Source organism: Tenrec ecaudatus, chromosome 10 (assembly GCF_050624435.1).
Source record: "Tenrec ecaudatus isolate mTenEca1 chromosome 10, mTenEca1.hap1, whole genome shotgun sequence".
NCBI classification, from domain to species: Eukaryota; Metazoa; Chordata; class Mammalia; order Afrosoricida; family Tenrecidae; genus Tenrec; species Tenrec ecaudatus.
The window spans coordinates 16065604-16081474 of NC_134539.1; the positions used below are offsets into that span (position 1 = coordinate 16065604).

Sequence of the window (15871 nt, forward strand, 5' to 3'; positions counted from 1 at the left end):
TGATGATTTCTACAAATATAAACCTATAAAAATATATTTAAAGATGTGAACACACATAGGTTTACATGAGAAGAATCATATAATTGTGGCTGTTTATAATTTGTTTTTCTACTTAATGAATAATGGGTAGGTCTCTATCATGAACTATATTTGGTTTTATACTATATCATAGTATAAAGTTCCAGTAATTTACTCAGTGGATCCCCTATTGATGGATATTGATTTTGCTGTTATATGTAATTTTTCTAGTTTGTGTTGTAATTTTGATATAGTGTTTTTTTTTTTAAACAAGCGCTCGCCAGTTTTATTAAAGAAAAATATTGCAGGATTTATTTTTCACCAGTCTGTTCTGGCATGCTTCTAATGATATCAGAATCACCGGGGTCGGTGATGGCCGGCGTGTACACCCTGTAGTACTTGCCGCACACCGTGCCCAACTCGATGTTGTGGCCACTGTCGTGATGGACACCGGTTTTGGCCAACGTGGCGTAGTACTCGATTTCTGGTTTCCTCCAGGCCGGGCAGTTGTTGGCCAGGATGGCCAGTTTGGCTTTGCCTTTCCTGATCATCTTCCGCGTCTGCTGGTAGCCCAGCACGTACATCCCACTTTCCATAACGAGTTGGAGCCTCGAGTTGATGGACTCCAGCGACTTTTTCGTCTTTTTTGTGGTCACCATCTTCCTGTCTTAGGTGCGGGACGGCCCCCAACCAAGAGCAGCCGCCAAGATGGCTGGGATATAGTGTTTTTATATTCTTAAATTATTATGTTTCTTTGTTCCTCTCTCTTTTTTAACATACTTTTATTGGGGGGCTTTTACACTTGTTCCCTTGTCCCTGGGTTGGTTCCCTGCCCCCTTGCTTTCTCCTACTCCCCTTCTCCCGTACCCCCTGGAACCTTTGGTCTTGTTCCTTTCCTCTCTGGATTATTTATCCCACTTATCTAGATAGACATGCAGATACATTAATAAGCGCAAAACCCAGGCAAGGCCAAATAAAACAACAAAGGAAGTCAAAGCCAACAAAACAATAACAGCAGAAAGCAAGAACAAAATAATAACAAGAAGAAAGCCATTGACAAAAATGGAAAAGCCTATAAATAGTTCATTGGCTTTTACAAGTGTTTTCCAGTCAAGTCTGAAGGGTTCCACACTCTGTCTCCCAAGTCTATTTTTTGGTTTTCCCCGGGCATTTCATCACTCTGCTCCCCCTGCTGCATGTCCTCAGTGCCTCTCCCCAATGTGGTGGGACCAGATCGTGCACTGTTCCTGCACCGTGTCTCCAGTGTTGTCCCCACAGCGCCATGGTTTAGTGAGGGACGCTGTTCCCCGTGGTGGGGCCAGCCCTACGGTCCTCCCCCTGCGTTGTCTGCCCCAGCAGGAACATTGTCCTTGGGGCTTGGTGGGCCAGGATGTCCTTTCCTCCCTCTCCATCCCTTTGCGTTTCTCCCATGTGTTCTAATTCAAAGTGCCCCTCTTCCCAAGCTGTAGCCCCAGTGCTGTCTTCTGAAGTGGGGTGGGGGGTGTCCACATAACCGGGATTGGGGCTGACCCTGCAGACCCCTCTATTGGTTCCCTGGTACATGCCGGTATGTTGTATTCACATCTTGGCGCATCTAATTGAAGCCTGGTCTCTCCCTCCCTCTGTTTATATCTCTGTGAAGATCTAAACAATACCCTCCCCTTGGGTGGATTAGTGCCCTGCCTCACCCCCTACCCATGTCTTTTTTCCCCCTTATTTAGTTGGCTGCCGTATATATCCCTGGATTTGGTTTGGTCCCTGCCATAGTTGCTGGACCTCCCCCACAGGTATATGTATAGAGTAGCTTTCTCCCTATCCGCCCACCCTTTTTAAAGCTTACCTCAGTGGACTCACGTTGTACTTGACTCACTTCACTTAGCATGATTTTCTCCAGTTCTTCCCCTGGGGCAATGTGCTCCATGCATTCGTCACTGAATTTATTATATTCTTAAATTATTCATCATGTACTTTATAGTGTTCTTTCAATAGTTTACTCAGAAAGAGTAGGCTTACTTGCAGGTTGTACTGCTCACATTTTAACCTTGTACTTTCAACTCTTGGGTGCCCTACGGGTGTAGTGGGCACTGGGCTGCTAACTGTAAGGGCAGCCTCTCAAAGCCACCAGCCCTGTAAGGGAGGCTTTTCACTCCAGGAAAGAGTTACAGATTCAGAAACGCTCAGTGACAGCTCTGTCCTGTATTGCTGTAGGGTCACTGTGAGTTGGAATGGACCTGATGTTAGCGAGACTTTCAGTTCTTACTTTATTGCTTGGGTATGTGAAGATATATATGTTTTTATACAAAGTGTGAGTAGTAGGGAAACAATTCAGTTTTATTAATGATCAGATGACCAGTTAAAGGGTCTCCATGGGTCAGAATTGACTCAATGACAATGAGTTTTGAGATGACCAGTTGGCTTAGTAATCCATCTTTGCATCACTGAACTAAAATTATATCATTTATCATATAGTAAATTACAAGAAATTCTTGGATCTATTTTGTGTCTCTCCACTCCACTCCAGTAGTTTCTCTCTCTTCTTGAGTCAGAATCATATGCCTCTTTTCATGAGTACAGTTTAAAAATGCATTTTAAAATGTGGTAAGGCAGAGTTTATCACATCACCTTTGTAAAAATTATTATTCTGAACTGTTTTCACAGTTTTTAAAGATAAAGTACTGAATTATATAATTTACAATTCTTTGATCACAAATATGTGTGTGCTTCTTCCATGTGGGCTTATTTGACGTCTCACAACAAGTCTTTAAGACCCCAAACAGACACTATTCTTTCTGATAGCCGGGCACCATCTAATTTCTTCATCACTCATTGCTCTAGCATGTATATCCTCTGTTAAACCAGTTACTTTCTCTATAGATTTACCTATACTGGATTTCATATATAGGAAAACATACCTAAAGAAAAGAAAAAAAACAATAACTGAGAGAAAAATTTCAATAGAAAACAGAGCAGAAAAATGAGAACAAACTTAAAATGGGTCAAAAGGGAGATCCAATGATACTGTGTTAAATGTTAACCTAACTGCATCTGCAATAATCTACTCAAAAGCAAACTGTGCATGATTGCAGGCTAGTCTCATTCCAGGTCTATGGTCAGAGGGAATTCACTCTAGACTTAATCCACATGTATTTCTCTTTCACTTAAAAACAAAAACTGAAACAACTTAAAAGGGAGATCAAATGAGAAGATGTTACATTAAAAAATCATTTATTGGGAGCTTCTACAGACATAACCTTCCATAGTTAAACCACAGCAAGCCGTATTACATAATTGCTACACAATCAGTTTCAATACATTTTCTTTTTTTCTTGAGCTCCTTGATATCAGCTCCCCTTTGTCTCCTCCCTTCCCCGCAATGCCCCCTAGTAACCCTTCTTCTTCTCTTTTTCTATATCTTACACAATCCAAAATATCCATTCACATCCAGTCCTGCTATTCAATCCCATCTAGTGGAGTTATACCACCAACAATGCTTTCAGTCCCCTCCCGGCCTTCCTCTCTCTTCCTGTACTCTCAGGGAACCATTACTCCTGTTACTGTTTCTGAAGGGTTATCTTTTATCCTACACCGAAATGATCTTACATCGCAAGCAAACATGTGCAAATATTCTTAATCAGGTCAAACAAATAGACTTTTAAACCCAACTACATATGCCATAATTGACTTTACAGTGCACTCTGTCTGATAACAAGGCTGTTCACATCTTTCAACTTTGGTCAGAGGGGCGTATAGCCTTTTTCAACTTCAAGTCCTCATTGTTTTTAATAAGCAACCTTGTGTTATCAAAGGCTGTTAATAAACCTTTCTCTAATCCTGATGTTGATTTCTTCTTCATATAGTCCGGTTCTTATATTATTTTCTCAGCATATAGATTGAATAAGAATGATGAAGGCAAACAACCCTGACAGACACCTTTCCTGATTTTAAACCATTCAGTATTCCCTTGTGCTGCTTGTTTGACTGCCCTTTCGTCTGTGTATAATTCCAGGAGGAGAATGATCAAGTGTCTGGAATTCCCATTCTGCACAGCGTTATCCATAATTTGTTATAATGCACACACTCAAATGCCTTTGCATAGTCAATAAAACATAAGTAAATATATTTTTGGTATTTTCTGATTTCAGTCACGATCCACATGCAGTCAGCAACGATATCCTTTATTATTTGTTCTCTTCTGAATCTGTCTTGCATTTCCAGAAGTTCCCTGGTGATGTACTGTTGCAATTGTTTTTGAACAATTTTCCCTAAAATTTTACTTGCATATGACCTTACTGATATTGCTAGATAATTTCCACATTCTGTTGGGTTACTCTTCTTTGATGTGAGCACAGAGGTTGATCTCCTCCCGTCAGTTGGCAAGGTAGCTCTCTTCCAAAATTTTGGCATAGACTAGTGAGTACTTTGTTGAAATACTAGTGAGTATCATTTGTCAAAATGTTTCAATTGTTATTTCACCAATTCCTAGAGCTTTATTTCTTGCTAAGCCTTCAGTACAGCGTGGACGTCCTCCTCGATCATATGGTAGCTCTGAAGTGGCTGAATAGACTAGTTCTCTTTGCTGCACTGACTGTGTATCCCTTTCTTCTTCTGATGCTTCCAGCATAATTAGACATTACAGAATCCTTCAGCATCACCACTCACGGCTTGATGTTTTTCTTAAGGCTTTTCAACTTGAGACATGCTGAACATGGTCTTCTCTTTTTGTTCCCTAATCCCAGGTTTTTGCACATTCCTTTACAATGCTTTACTTTGTCTTCTTGAGCTGCCTTTCATTTTTTCCACTCAGCTCTTTTACGTCATCGCTTCTACCATGCGGTTTAGCTACTGTACATTCAAGAGCAAGTTTCAGAGTCTCATTCGATATCCACTTTGGTCTTTTCTCTCTTTTAACAACCTTTTGCTTTCTCCGTGTATGATATTCTTGATGTCATCCCACAGATCTTCAGGTCTTATATCATTAGTGTTTAACGCATTAAATATGTTATTGATATGTTTGTCATGTGGGATTCACTCAGGGTTGTGTTTTTGACTCTGCTGCATTTGTTTTAACTTTCTTCAGCTTTAACTTCAACTTGCATATGAGCAATTGATGATCTGTTTCACAGTTACCCCCCCAGGCTTTGTTTTGGTTGATGATATTCAATGAGATTGGTTGTCCCTTCCCGCAGATGTGAAAATTTATGATGAGATCTCCAGCCTCATTTTATCACCAAGGCCATATTTTCCAACTACTGATTCTTCCTTGTTATTCCAACTTTTTTATTCCAATCACTAGCAATTATCAGTGTATCTTGATTGCAAATTTAATTACCTTTAGAGTGAAGAATTTGGTAGAATTCTTCCAGTTGTTTCTTACTGGCTTTAGTGGTTTGTGTGTAAATTTGAATGATAGCTATATGAACTGGTTTTCCTTGTAGGATTGTGGATATTATTGTATCACAGACAGCACTGTACTTCAAGACAGATCTTGAAATGTACCTTTGTGATGGGGAATGTGACACCATTCCTCTTGGATATGTCATCCCTGGTATAGTAAACCATGTGACTGCCTGTTGCATAATTGCTGATACCAGTCTATTTCAGCTCACTAATGCCTGTTATTGATCTTTGTGTATTTCATTAAAAATTTTTTCCCCACAGTAGTATTTTTTCTAACAGGACAAATCTAAAAACAACTCAAAAGTATATCAGTGGAAAAGTACCAAAAACAAACATTAAAACTCCATGGATCACATGGGTGAATTAAAAAAACACATTATTGACCAAGAGAAACAACCACAAAAGAGTACACAGAGCCAGTTTTGAATGTTATAAAATCCCGAATCAGGCAAAACTAAAACATACTGCTTAGGGATGCATTCTAAGTAACAAAGCTGCCACTGACATACTATTTAATGCAATGGTTGGTTACCTACATGCACGGGAGAGCCAAGGAAGGAACTTGGGGGTGAATTCTGAAGGGGCCTAATAGATACTGGCTATATTACCATTTGTATTTCATTTTCTTTTTGATGACTTCCAATTTTCCTGGATGCATACTTCCGACATCCCGTGTTTGTTCTCATTGTGGTTGTTCCTCATCAGTAGGTGACGGTTCTGGGAGCTTTGCTCCACACAAGTCATTAAGGCTGACTCTTCTTTCAGGAAGCAACTCTTTCCCAGCCTTAGTCCGAGTGCCTTTCAAACCCAGACATAGAATCTTCTGGCACCATGTGAGTCAATATTTGGCTATTGCTTGTAAGACTTTCAGTGGCCAAATCTGCAGACGTGGACCTCATAAGCCCACCTTGTAGATTGTTCCCAGTCTAGAAGCCCAAATGAAACCTGTTCACCAGGGGCAACACTACTGGTATTTGCAATATTAGTGGCATAGCTTCCAGTAGCCAAGTAACACGCAATCTTTCATGATACCACACATTGACCAGATAAGTGATGGTAAAATATCCTAGATGAGTTCAAACTTGAGGAAATTAAGTGATCTTATTCCTTTCTTCTTTTCTCGGTGTCATGCCATGAAAATAATCCCACAACTGTATCTCTGGGTGTTTTGTTGTTTCTTCATTTATCTTTTGTAGTTGGCTGGGTTGATTAGAGTGCCACTCATATATGTAGAAGAAAGAGTCTTGCATCAAGAAGTAATTATATATCAAGAAAACACCCCAGCCCAGTCCAGATGAAGTCCACAGTTCAGATCTAGTCCATAAGTCCCTCTTTAAATTCATGCAGCCACAGCGATGATGCAGAATGCAGGGGGCGCAGGCCAGCGGGTGCAGCGGATCATGTGGCTCCAAGATCGGTAGAAACATGGCAGGGCTCCAGCAGCTTCAGACAAGTGACAGAGGGGGTGGGGGAGGGCTCCAGGGTCATCCTTATGAGAAGGTCACACCCCCAAGGACACTGCAGCAGTCTGTGACCTGATTGACATGTTTGAGTCCATCCCTAGCCAGGGCTTTCTAGTTGACATAAAATCATCTGACTACTACATCTCTCACTGCTAGCAAGTCAATGCTGACTCATAGTGCCCCCTATGGGCTTCTGAGAGTATAACTGTTTACCAGCCCAGTCTTTCTCTTGTGGAGCTGCTGGTGGTTTCAAACTGCTGACCTTGCAGGTGACAGTCCAGCACCAAACCACTGCAACACCAGGGCTTGATGACTAAATCTAGGATGGAGTTAATTGCATTCTATACTGTGCAATGCGAGCTGTGCTGTAATGTACTTTTCTTCCTCCCAAGAGCATACATTATTTAGTGCTCTTACTGTAACACATTGATAATCAGTGGTCAGGAACTGAGAGTGTGTGTCTCTTTCTCACTTCTTGAAAAGTCAGAAGAATACCTCGTGGAATTATATCGTCATTTAATTTCTTCTTTCAGAGTGGAATTTGTCTACACAAATGCATTTTTGTGACATAGTAAAAAAAAACAAACTATTCATGAAAATTTAATTATTATTATTTGCTTTTAAAGGCTTCTTACCTGTGGAAAAATTGTGTTTTATAATCCTGAACATGTTCTAAAACAACGGGCTTTTTATATTGTTTAAGATGTGTAACTTCTGACATATCACAATAGTTAACAGGAAAATTCATTTATCTTGGAGTTTTTGAACAGATTGTAGTAGTCAGCATTGTTATAGTTTCTATGGGATTCAAGAAATATGTTCAATCTAATAAACATTTAAAAATACCCATGTATGCTAGACTTGGCACAGTGAAGCTACAATAAGTATACGAAGATGAAAATGACATAGTTATAAAGATTTGTACAGCCGTGTGGGAATACATAAATTAGATATTGGAATGATATATCATATTGGATGTTATAGACAAAATAACATTTACTATTTTTGTTATTTCACTTAACAACAACCCATTCCACTGCATACTGTAGTAATTTAATAATTCTTTAAATTTGACATACATATATAGAATTCTTTAACTATCTTATGTTGATTGGTTTGTAAAACAACTAAGGTTTTACAATGTTTAATTTCTGATTTACTTAAGGAATATGATTGTTAACAGCCTGTTGTTGTTGTTGTCACTGAATGGATTCTGCTTTGGATGTCACTTATATGCGTCAAGTAGAGCTCCTCCAGATGGTTTCCAAGGTGGCCTGTTTTCTGCGGTGCCGATGGGTGTGTTGAAACTGCCGCCTTTTTGCGTCCTGCTCTAGTCCTTACCTGTTTGCACTTCCAGGGGGGGTCTGTGGGTGTCTCTGTGCATGAGATTCTCATGAGCATGTTTAGGACGAGTGGCTTATAAAATCAGACTTGTTATGTCATGCTTTACTTTTAGAACTCAATGTGTCAGTAACAGAAAAACATGTTACAGAGAGGTGTATTATATTTTTATCCAATTAATAATATCTACATTATGCATAACTCCTAGACGTATGGGTTTCTAAGTATGACTCGTGTAGAATTTAAAACTTATCATCCCTTTGATACATGAGAAATAAAGGAATGAAGGTCAACCTTTAGAAGGTTTCTCTGAGAAGGATCTTTACAACATAGGAAACCACTGGTTGACACCTTGTCAGCCAACGTGGCTGTTCAGTGTTAAGTCACATGTCTTCTGACAATTCCAAAAAGCTTTTCATTGGCCACATTTGCTCTTGGTGCTCATGATGTATTAAAGAAAGATTTAAATGAACTCCAACAGCAGAAGCCCTTGAAATAACCTCTTCACACGTGTCCTCTTGCACGGATAGTATCATAAGACAAACACGGGTGGATTACGACCTACCGAGCAGAAGGAACGAAATCACACGACTTTTATTAAGGCATAAAATAAACGTATTAACTGTTATCTGGAATGCTAATTAGTAGAAAGAGCACTGACAATTTTATTTATCAACATTAAACACAATTATTAATTGCAGACCTGACGCATCTAGCAGTAAGTAGGCTGTGTTGTATATATGCTGGGGCCTTAGGTCCATTGTTTGAGAAGGATGTTTACCCAAATCCCGTGGGGAAATAAGTAATTGTAGTTGTTAGATTTTAATTGCCTCGGAATAAGACAGTTTATGTTTTCTTGTCTGAGCATGTCAGTAGGGTGGCACTCAGGAAAGGGGCTCCAGGAGCCGTGAACAGGAAGTGGATTTATGTGTGGTTCTGAAACGAAGGTGTGATGAATGTTTAGCGGGATGGTGTTCAGTGTGAATGACACACTGTTCGTGAACGCGCTCACAGACTCTGCTCAGAGGGTGTTTAGCAGGCAAGCCACTTTTCTGCATTTGCTTCTTCACAATGAAAATTAATGTGGGAGGGACATATTGGATTGAATTGCTACAGGTGAATGGGAAGTGTGTCAGGGAGAAAGCACCTTCATTGTGTTGTGATTGGCATTGCTGTGAAATGAAACAAGAGACCACTCACATTTTTGTCCATCTTTTTCAAAATTTTCCCCTGAAGATCCGAACTCCAGAATCTGTGGCCATTTACTCATAGGGGCAGCCAAGAATTCATTTGCAAAACTCATGGATAAGATTAGCCTGGCGATGGAGAATATACCTCTGCGCAGTAGGAGCATTACGTATGTTGAAAAAGACTCCCTGGTCCAGCGGCTGGCCCGGGGGCTGCACAAAGTGAACACACTGGCCCTGAAACACGGTCTGCGCGCTCACGTGCCCATTATGGTACGTATGGAATTTGATCGACCAGTGACCTCAGCATTTACAGTCGTTATGCACCAATGTATTTAGATTTCCAGAGAACTTTTAATGGAGGAAGTAGAAACACGGCCAAATAAAAGGTCTAAAAGCTCAAAACACAAACCTTCTAGCATCAGTTCTGGTGTTCCTGTTCTCCATAAGGGAACTGCAGCAGAATCAGAGGCACAAACAGCGGTCCGCTCCATTTCCTAGCCATGTAGATTATTTCTTACCTTAAACCGTTCATTTCTCACATGTCAAATTTTGTTTCCTAACAAAATGAAACTTCATCTCTGAGTTTCAGCAATAACTGGCATTGTTCTCTTGAAAATTTTAATTAAAAGAATATTTCTTTTTAAAAATCATTTTATTGAGGGCTTGGAGAGATTTTTATCACAATCCATACATCCATCCATTGTGTCAAGCACATTTGTACAAATGTTGCCACCAACATTTCCAAAACATTTTCTTTCTACCTTAGCCTTTGGTATAACCTCATTTCCCCCCCTCTCTCATGAACCCTTGATAATTTATAAACTATTATTATTTTTTTCATGAAATATTTTCTCTTAAATAAAATATGTTTATTTAAAATGGACACAATGGATGTCTCTTAAATCGTCTATCATGCAATTTATTTAAAAAATTTTAAATGGTGCTTTAGGTGCAGCTTCACAGCAAATCCATTTCTCATTCAACAGCTTGTTCACAACATGCTTGGTGTTGTATGCCATGTAACCTAAGTCACATATCACATGGGAAAATGGCCACTGCTACTGACTTACTAATTTAGCTGTGGTTGCTGTATGTGACATTGCTCTTGCTTATCAACAGAAAAGCACCGCGTCCCTACAGAAGCAAATATTTGGATTTACACAAAGGCTCCATGCAGCCGAAGTGGAGCGCCGCTCACTGCGTTTAGAGGTGACTGAATTCAAACGAAATATGAATGAGATGAAGAAGGAATTAGACAAATCCCAGAATCTCCAAGTACAGTTAAATGAGTTTAAACAATCTGTAAGTATATTTGACTTATGAAATATCGCATTGGTGGGCTCTTCCCTGATGCGTATGTGGGTGTGTGTATGTTTAAAATGTACTGTATAATGTAAATATCTGAGTGTGTATATACACATTTTGCTTGGATCTACAACCAATGCTCATGGAAGCAGCAGTCAGGGGCGCAAACAACCTAGTGCGCTGGGGGGACTTCCTGCACAAGGCCTCTCGGGTGCCTTAAAGCACACAGAGGGCACATTGAGGACGAGGGTGCCCCAGACGCAAGCCTGAAAAAGAAGATGTCCCTCAATGAGATGGACGGATGCAGTGGCTGCAGCAGCGGGCTCCAACAATGACAAGTGTGAGGATGGTGCAAGACTGGGTTGCGTTCCGTCCTGTTGTGCAGTGGGTCACTGAGTCAGGGCTGACTTCGCTGCTCACACGCATACACACGAGAGGACTTCAAACAGTGTGTGGGAAAATCCGTATCTTTTAGCTTCATGAACTTGTGGAAGCCTCTGGTAATCTCTTTTTTAATTATCTTTATTTTTTTGAAGTCCATTAAGGAAGATCTCTTTTCTCTTCAGAATGCCCTTATTGTGAAATGCCTCCAGTTAAAGATTCTGGTGTTTGGAGTTGGATCATCTTTGTGGCATTATTTTAAAAAATAGAAGATAACTGCAAAAAAAAAAAAGCTGCATGCCAACGTTTGATTAAGAAAAAAACCAAATGTCTGAGTGAATGAAGCACAATAAAATGTAGATACACCTGTTCTATTTGCAGTTGGGTTAGTTAGTAACATTCCTGTTTTTAATGCTTATTTAGGAACATGGACCTAAAGGATTATACTAAGACATCAAATCTGTATACAACACATGACAGCTACTATAAACATAAATACAAAGCTTGTTTCTTAAACTCCTCAGTCCCCTCTACTCTGAGAAATCCCCAGTTGTACATGTTTCATTTTAGTTTAATTATACTTTTGGTTCATTTGGAATTTGCATTCCTAACATGTATGGATTAGAAGCAGGGGCAGTTTCACTTCTCAGTCCTATAATTTTGTAAATAACTAATGTTGATTATTATTTTAAATAGGTATATCTTCAGAGGGTGTTAGGCCAGGTGGACTAGAGAAACAAATCCAGTGACACTCATATATGTGTAAGAAAGGGCTTTATATCATGAAGTAATTAAATATCAACAAAGTGACCCATCCCAGTCCAACTCAAGTTCATAAGTCCAAGGCTAGCTTGTATGTACCTCTCCAGACTCACGCAGCCACATGCAGTGATGCAGAATGCAGGAAGACCACAGGTCCGTGGGTGTAGACTCTCATGGATCCAAGGTTGGTGGAAAGCTCTGGCAGCTCCCAGAGTGACCAGCAAGCAGGAAGGTGAAGGGGGCCAGAGGCAGAGAGGTTGGACCACATCCCCAAGAACACAGCATCAGGATGTGACCTGATTGACAGGTCTGACTCCACCCCTAGCCAGGAGTGTCTAGAGGGTAAAGAGTTCCTATACAATAGACAACTTAAGTAATTGTTAACTGCACTCCGATTACACATAAGCAATAGTTTTTTTTCTTTTCCCCCCCTGAGAAGGTCTAATGACATCACAACTTTTTCCCCAGAGATGGAAAATTTATGAGCTGCCTTCGCACCTTTCAGATTATTGATATCTGAAAGTCCCAGATTAAATACAAAAAAATATAAGGAGGAAAGTTGAGATCACTATAATCTTACAGTTACTGGTGAAATGTGAATACATTTAATTCCCTACACTTTTTCTATAGCTCTTGTTTGGAGTGATTTTGCAAGTACGTTTTGCATCTGTTATTTTGTATCTGTTGTTGTTGGGTGCCACTGAGTCGGTTCTGACCCATAGGGACCGTATGCACCACAGATGTAAACACTGCCTGCGCCTGTCCATCCTCACAATGGTTCCTGTGCCCAAGCCCATTGTGCAGCCACTGGGTCAGTCCATCTCCTTGAGGGTCTTCTCCTTCTGCAGGGACTGGTCTCTCCTGACAGCATGTCTAAAGTATGTAAGACCAAGTCAAGTCTCACCATCCTATGTCTATGGAGCACTCTGGCTTTACTTCTTCCAAGACAGACTTGTTTGTCTTTTTGTCAGTGGTACTTTCCATGTTCTTCACTAGCCCCATGATTCAAATGTATCGATTCTGCAGCGGTTCTCAGCCTGTGGGTTACAACCCCTCGGGTGGGGGGTGGGGTGTCGAACGACCCTTTCACAGGGGTTTCCCGATTCTTAACAGTAAAAAAATTATAGTTGTGAAGTAGCAACAAAAATAATGTTATGGCTGGGGGCTCACCACAACATGAAGGAGATTAGGTCACCGTGTTAGGAAGGTTGAGAACCATTGTTCTATGGTCTTCCTTATTCAATGTCCAACTTTCACATGCGTCTCAGGCAACTGAAAATCCTATGGCTTAGTATTTCCAGAATACTATGGCTTAGTAGAGCTAAGGTGCACCTTGATTCTCAAAGTAACATCTTTGCTTTTCAGTACTCTAAAGAAGGCTTGTGCAGCAGATTTACCTAACGTAACACATCTTTTGACCCTTGGATGCTGCTCCCAAAAGCATTGATTGTGGATCAAGCAAGACAAAGATCCTTGCCAACTTCAGCCATTCTCTGCTTACCGTGATGTTACCTCTTGGGCTAATTGTGAGGATTCTGGTCTTTACATTGAGTTGTAGCCCATACTGAAGGCTCTACGCCTTCATTTCATCAGCAAGTGCTTCAATTCCTCCTCGCTTTCAGCAAGCAAGGTTGCGTCATCTGCATATCTCAGGCTGTTAATAAGCCTTCCTCCAATCCTGATGCCACACTCTTCATATAACTCAGCTCCTTTCATTGTTTTCTCAGTATGCAGATTGAATAAGTATGGTGAGAGGTTACAACCCTATGCACACCTTTCCTGATTTTAAACCAGGCAGTATTCCCTTGTTCCATTCACACAACTGCCTTATGATCCATGTACAGGTTTCCCATGAGCACAACAAAGTGTTCTGGAATTCCCGTTCTTCTCAAGATTACTCATAGTTTGTTATGATTCACACAGTCAACTCCTTTGGCATAGTCAATAAAACACAAGTAAGATTCTTTTAGTATTCTCAGTCAAGATCCATCTGACATCAGCAATGATATCCCTTGTTCTGTCAGTGTACAACTGCAACTGTTTTTACATGATCTCCGGTAATATTTTACTTTCATCTGATAGCAATGATATATATTGCGCTATAGTTTGAGCATTCTGTTGGGTCACCTTTCTTTGGAATGCGTGCAAATATGAATCTCTTCTAGTGAGCTGGCCACCTCGTTTTCTTACAGATTTCCTGGCATGGATGAGTAAGTGGTTCCAGTCCTTTGTGTGCTTGTGGAAACCTTTCAATCGATATTCCATCAATTTCTGGAGCCTTGTTTTTGGCTAATGCTTTCAGTACAGCTTGAACTTCTTATCTCAGCACCATTGGTTCTTGCTCACGTGCTACCTCCTGACATGGTGAATGTAGACGAGTTCTATTTGGTATAGTGACTCTGTATAGTCTTTCCATCTTCTTTTGATACTTTCTTAATCATTTAATATTTTGCCCCCAGAATCTTTCAATATTGGAGCTCAAGTCTTGAATTTCTTCTTGAGTTCTTTCAGTTTCGGATATGTTGAGGATATTGTTCTATTTTGGTTTTCTAACTCTTAAGTCTGCACATTTCATTATAATGTTTTTCTCAAATGGAAAGTATTATAAGCATTTTCCTGTACCAATTATGAAAAATATTTGCCAAATAATATTGTACCATATAAATTAGCAACATTTATTTGATTGATCTCCTATTCATAGACATTTAGTTCATTTCCAGTTTTCTTCCCTTTTTAATTAAATTTCTAAAAGGTGTTTATCCTTTTAAAAGTCAGTTCCTCCAAGTCTGGTTCTATCTCCTTTTGACCTGCATCCTGTCAAACACACAAATTACATATGCGATTTGAGGTCATCTGTCAATATTGATAGAGACAGCCATTGATCCTATTTTGAGATTTAGAATTTTTTTTGAGATTTAGAATTTAATCATCTTGTATATGGAGGTTTAGATGATAGGCCCCCCATTTATTTATTTATTTATCATTTTATTTTGGGGCTCTCATAAATCTAGTACATCATTCAGTGGTATTAAGTATACTTGTACATATGTTGCCATCAACATTTCCAAAACAATTTTTTTTCTACTTGACCCATTGGTCCCTGACCCTTCTACCCTCCCTGACCCTTCTACCCTCGTGAAACCTTGATTAATTATATATTATTATTGCTCTTTTGTGTCTTACACTGTCTGTTGTCTCCCCTCACTCACCTTTCTGTTATTCATCCCCCTACTTTTTTGAAAATTAGAAGATTCTTTATACTTATGCAGGTTGCTTCCTGGAATACCTATGACAAATTTTAAGTATTCTAGAAAATTTGATTTCCTAGTCCACAGTTTTTAGGTGTTAGTAAAACGAGTTATTATCTTATCCATTAGTTTGAAAGTGGTCATGACTTGTTTTCTAGAATCTACAGAGAAGGGTCTGAAAGAAAGCTTCTGGAAGGAGACGGAAAGAAGAGTACTCTCAGGGCTTTGATGGAAGGACTGGCTGAAGTCAGAGCTGAGAGTACCAGTATATGTATTTCAGGAAGTGCTCAGTGTGAGTTGCTTCCACTGAAGTGTAGAAATAAAAATAGGGTTAGTGGAACTAATAAATGGGGGATGGGGTATGTCGTTTTAATGTTTTCTCATGACTGAGTTATAATAGCAGTGATGGTATCTGGCATTTACTGACCACACTGACCATGTGCCAGGCACCGACCCTGAGAACTTTACAGACTCCCTTTCATCCTTACGTGACAGATGAAGAATGTGAGGCACAGAGCAGCGGAGTAACTTTCCCCAAGTACCTGGTTAGTAGGCGGACATGACAGGGTATGAACGGAGGTCATATGGCTTCAAAATCCACATTTTAAATAACTTCACTGTAGTAGTAGTGTTCATAATTAGTTTCCTTAATAGAAAATTACTGAAAATAGTCAATATTTGCTTTAAAACGTTGGGTAGTCTGCCTAAAACCATTACGTTTTCACCAATTTCATATAGCGTATCTAGTAGAAAAGGATATATTTAG

General features: G+C 39.8%; 1 protein-coding gene and 1 pseudogene across 1 annotated transcript in view; one reads left to right on the forward strand and one right to left on the reverse strand.

The window, feature by feature from the left end:
- The window catches only part of CCDC171 (coiled-coil domain containing 171), a 292925-nt gene that overhangs the window by 130263 nt on the left and 146791 nt on the right, over positions 1-15871 (forward strand). Inside the window, exons 20-21 of the mRNA XM_075559944.1 lie at positions 9456-9679; positions 10529-10711. Coding sequence (XP_075416059.1) covers positions 9456-9679; positions 10529-10711 — 407 coding nt within the window. The remainder of the gene's footprint in view (positions 1-9455; positions 9680-10528; positions 10712-15871) is intronic.
- Positions 282-725, reverse strand: LOC142457821 (large ribosomal subunit protein eL30 pseudogene; annotated as a pseudogene).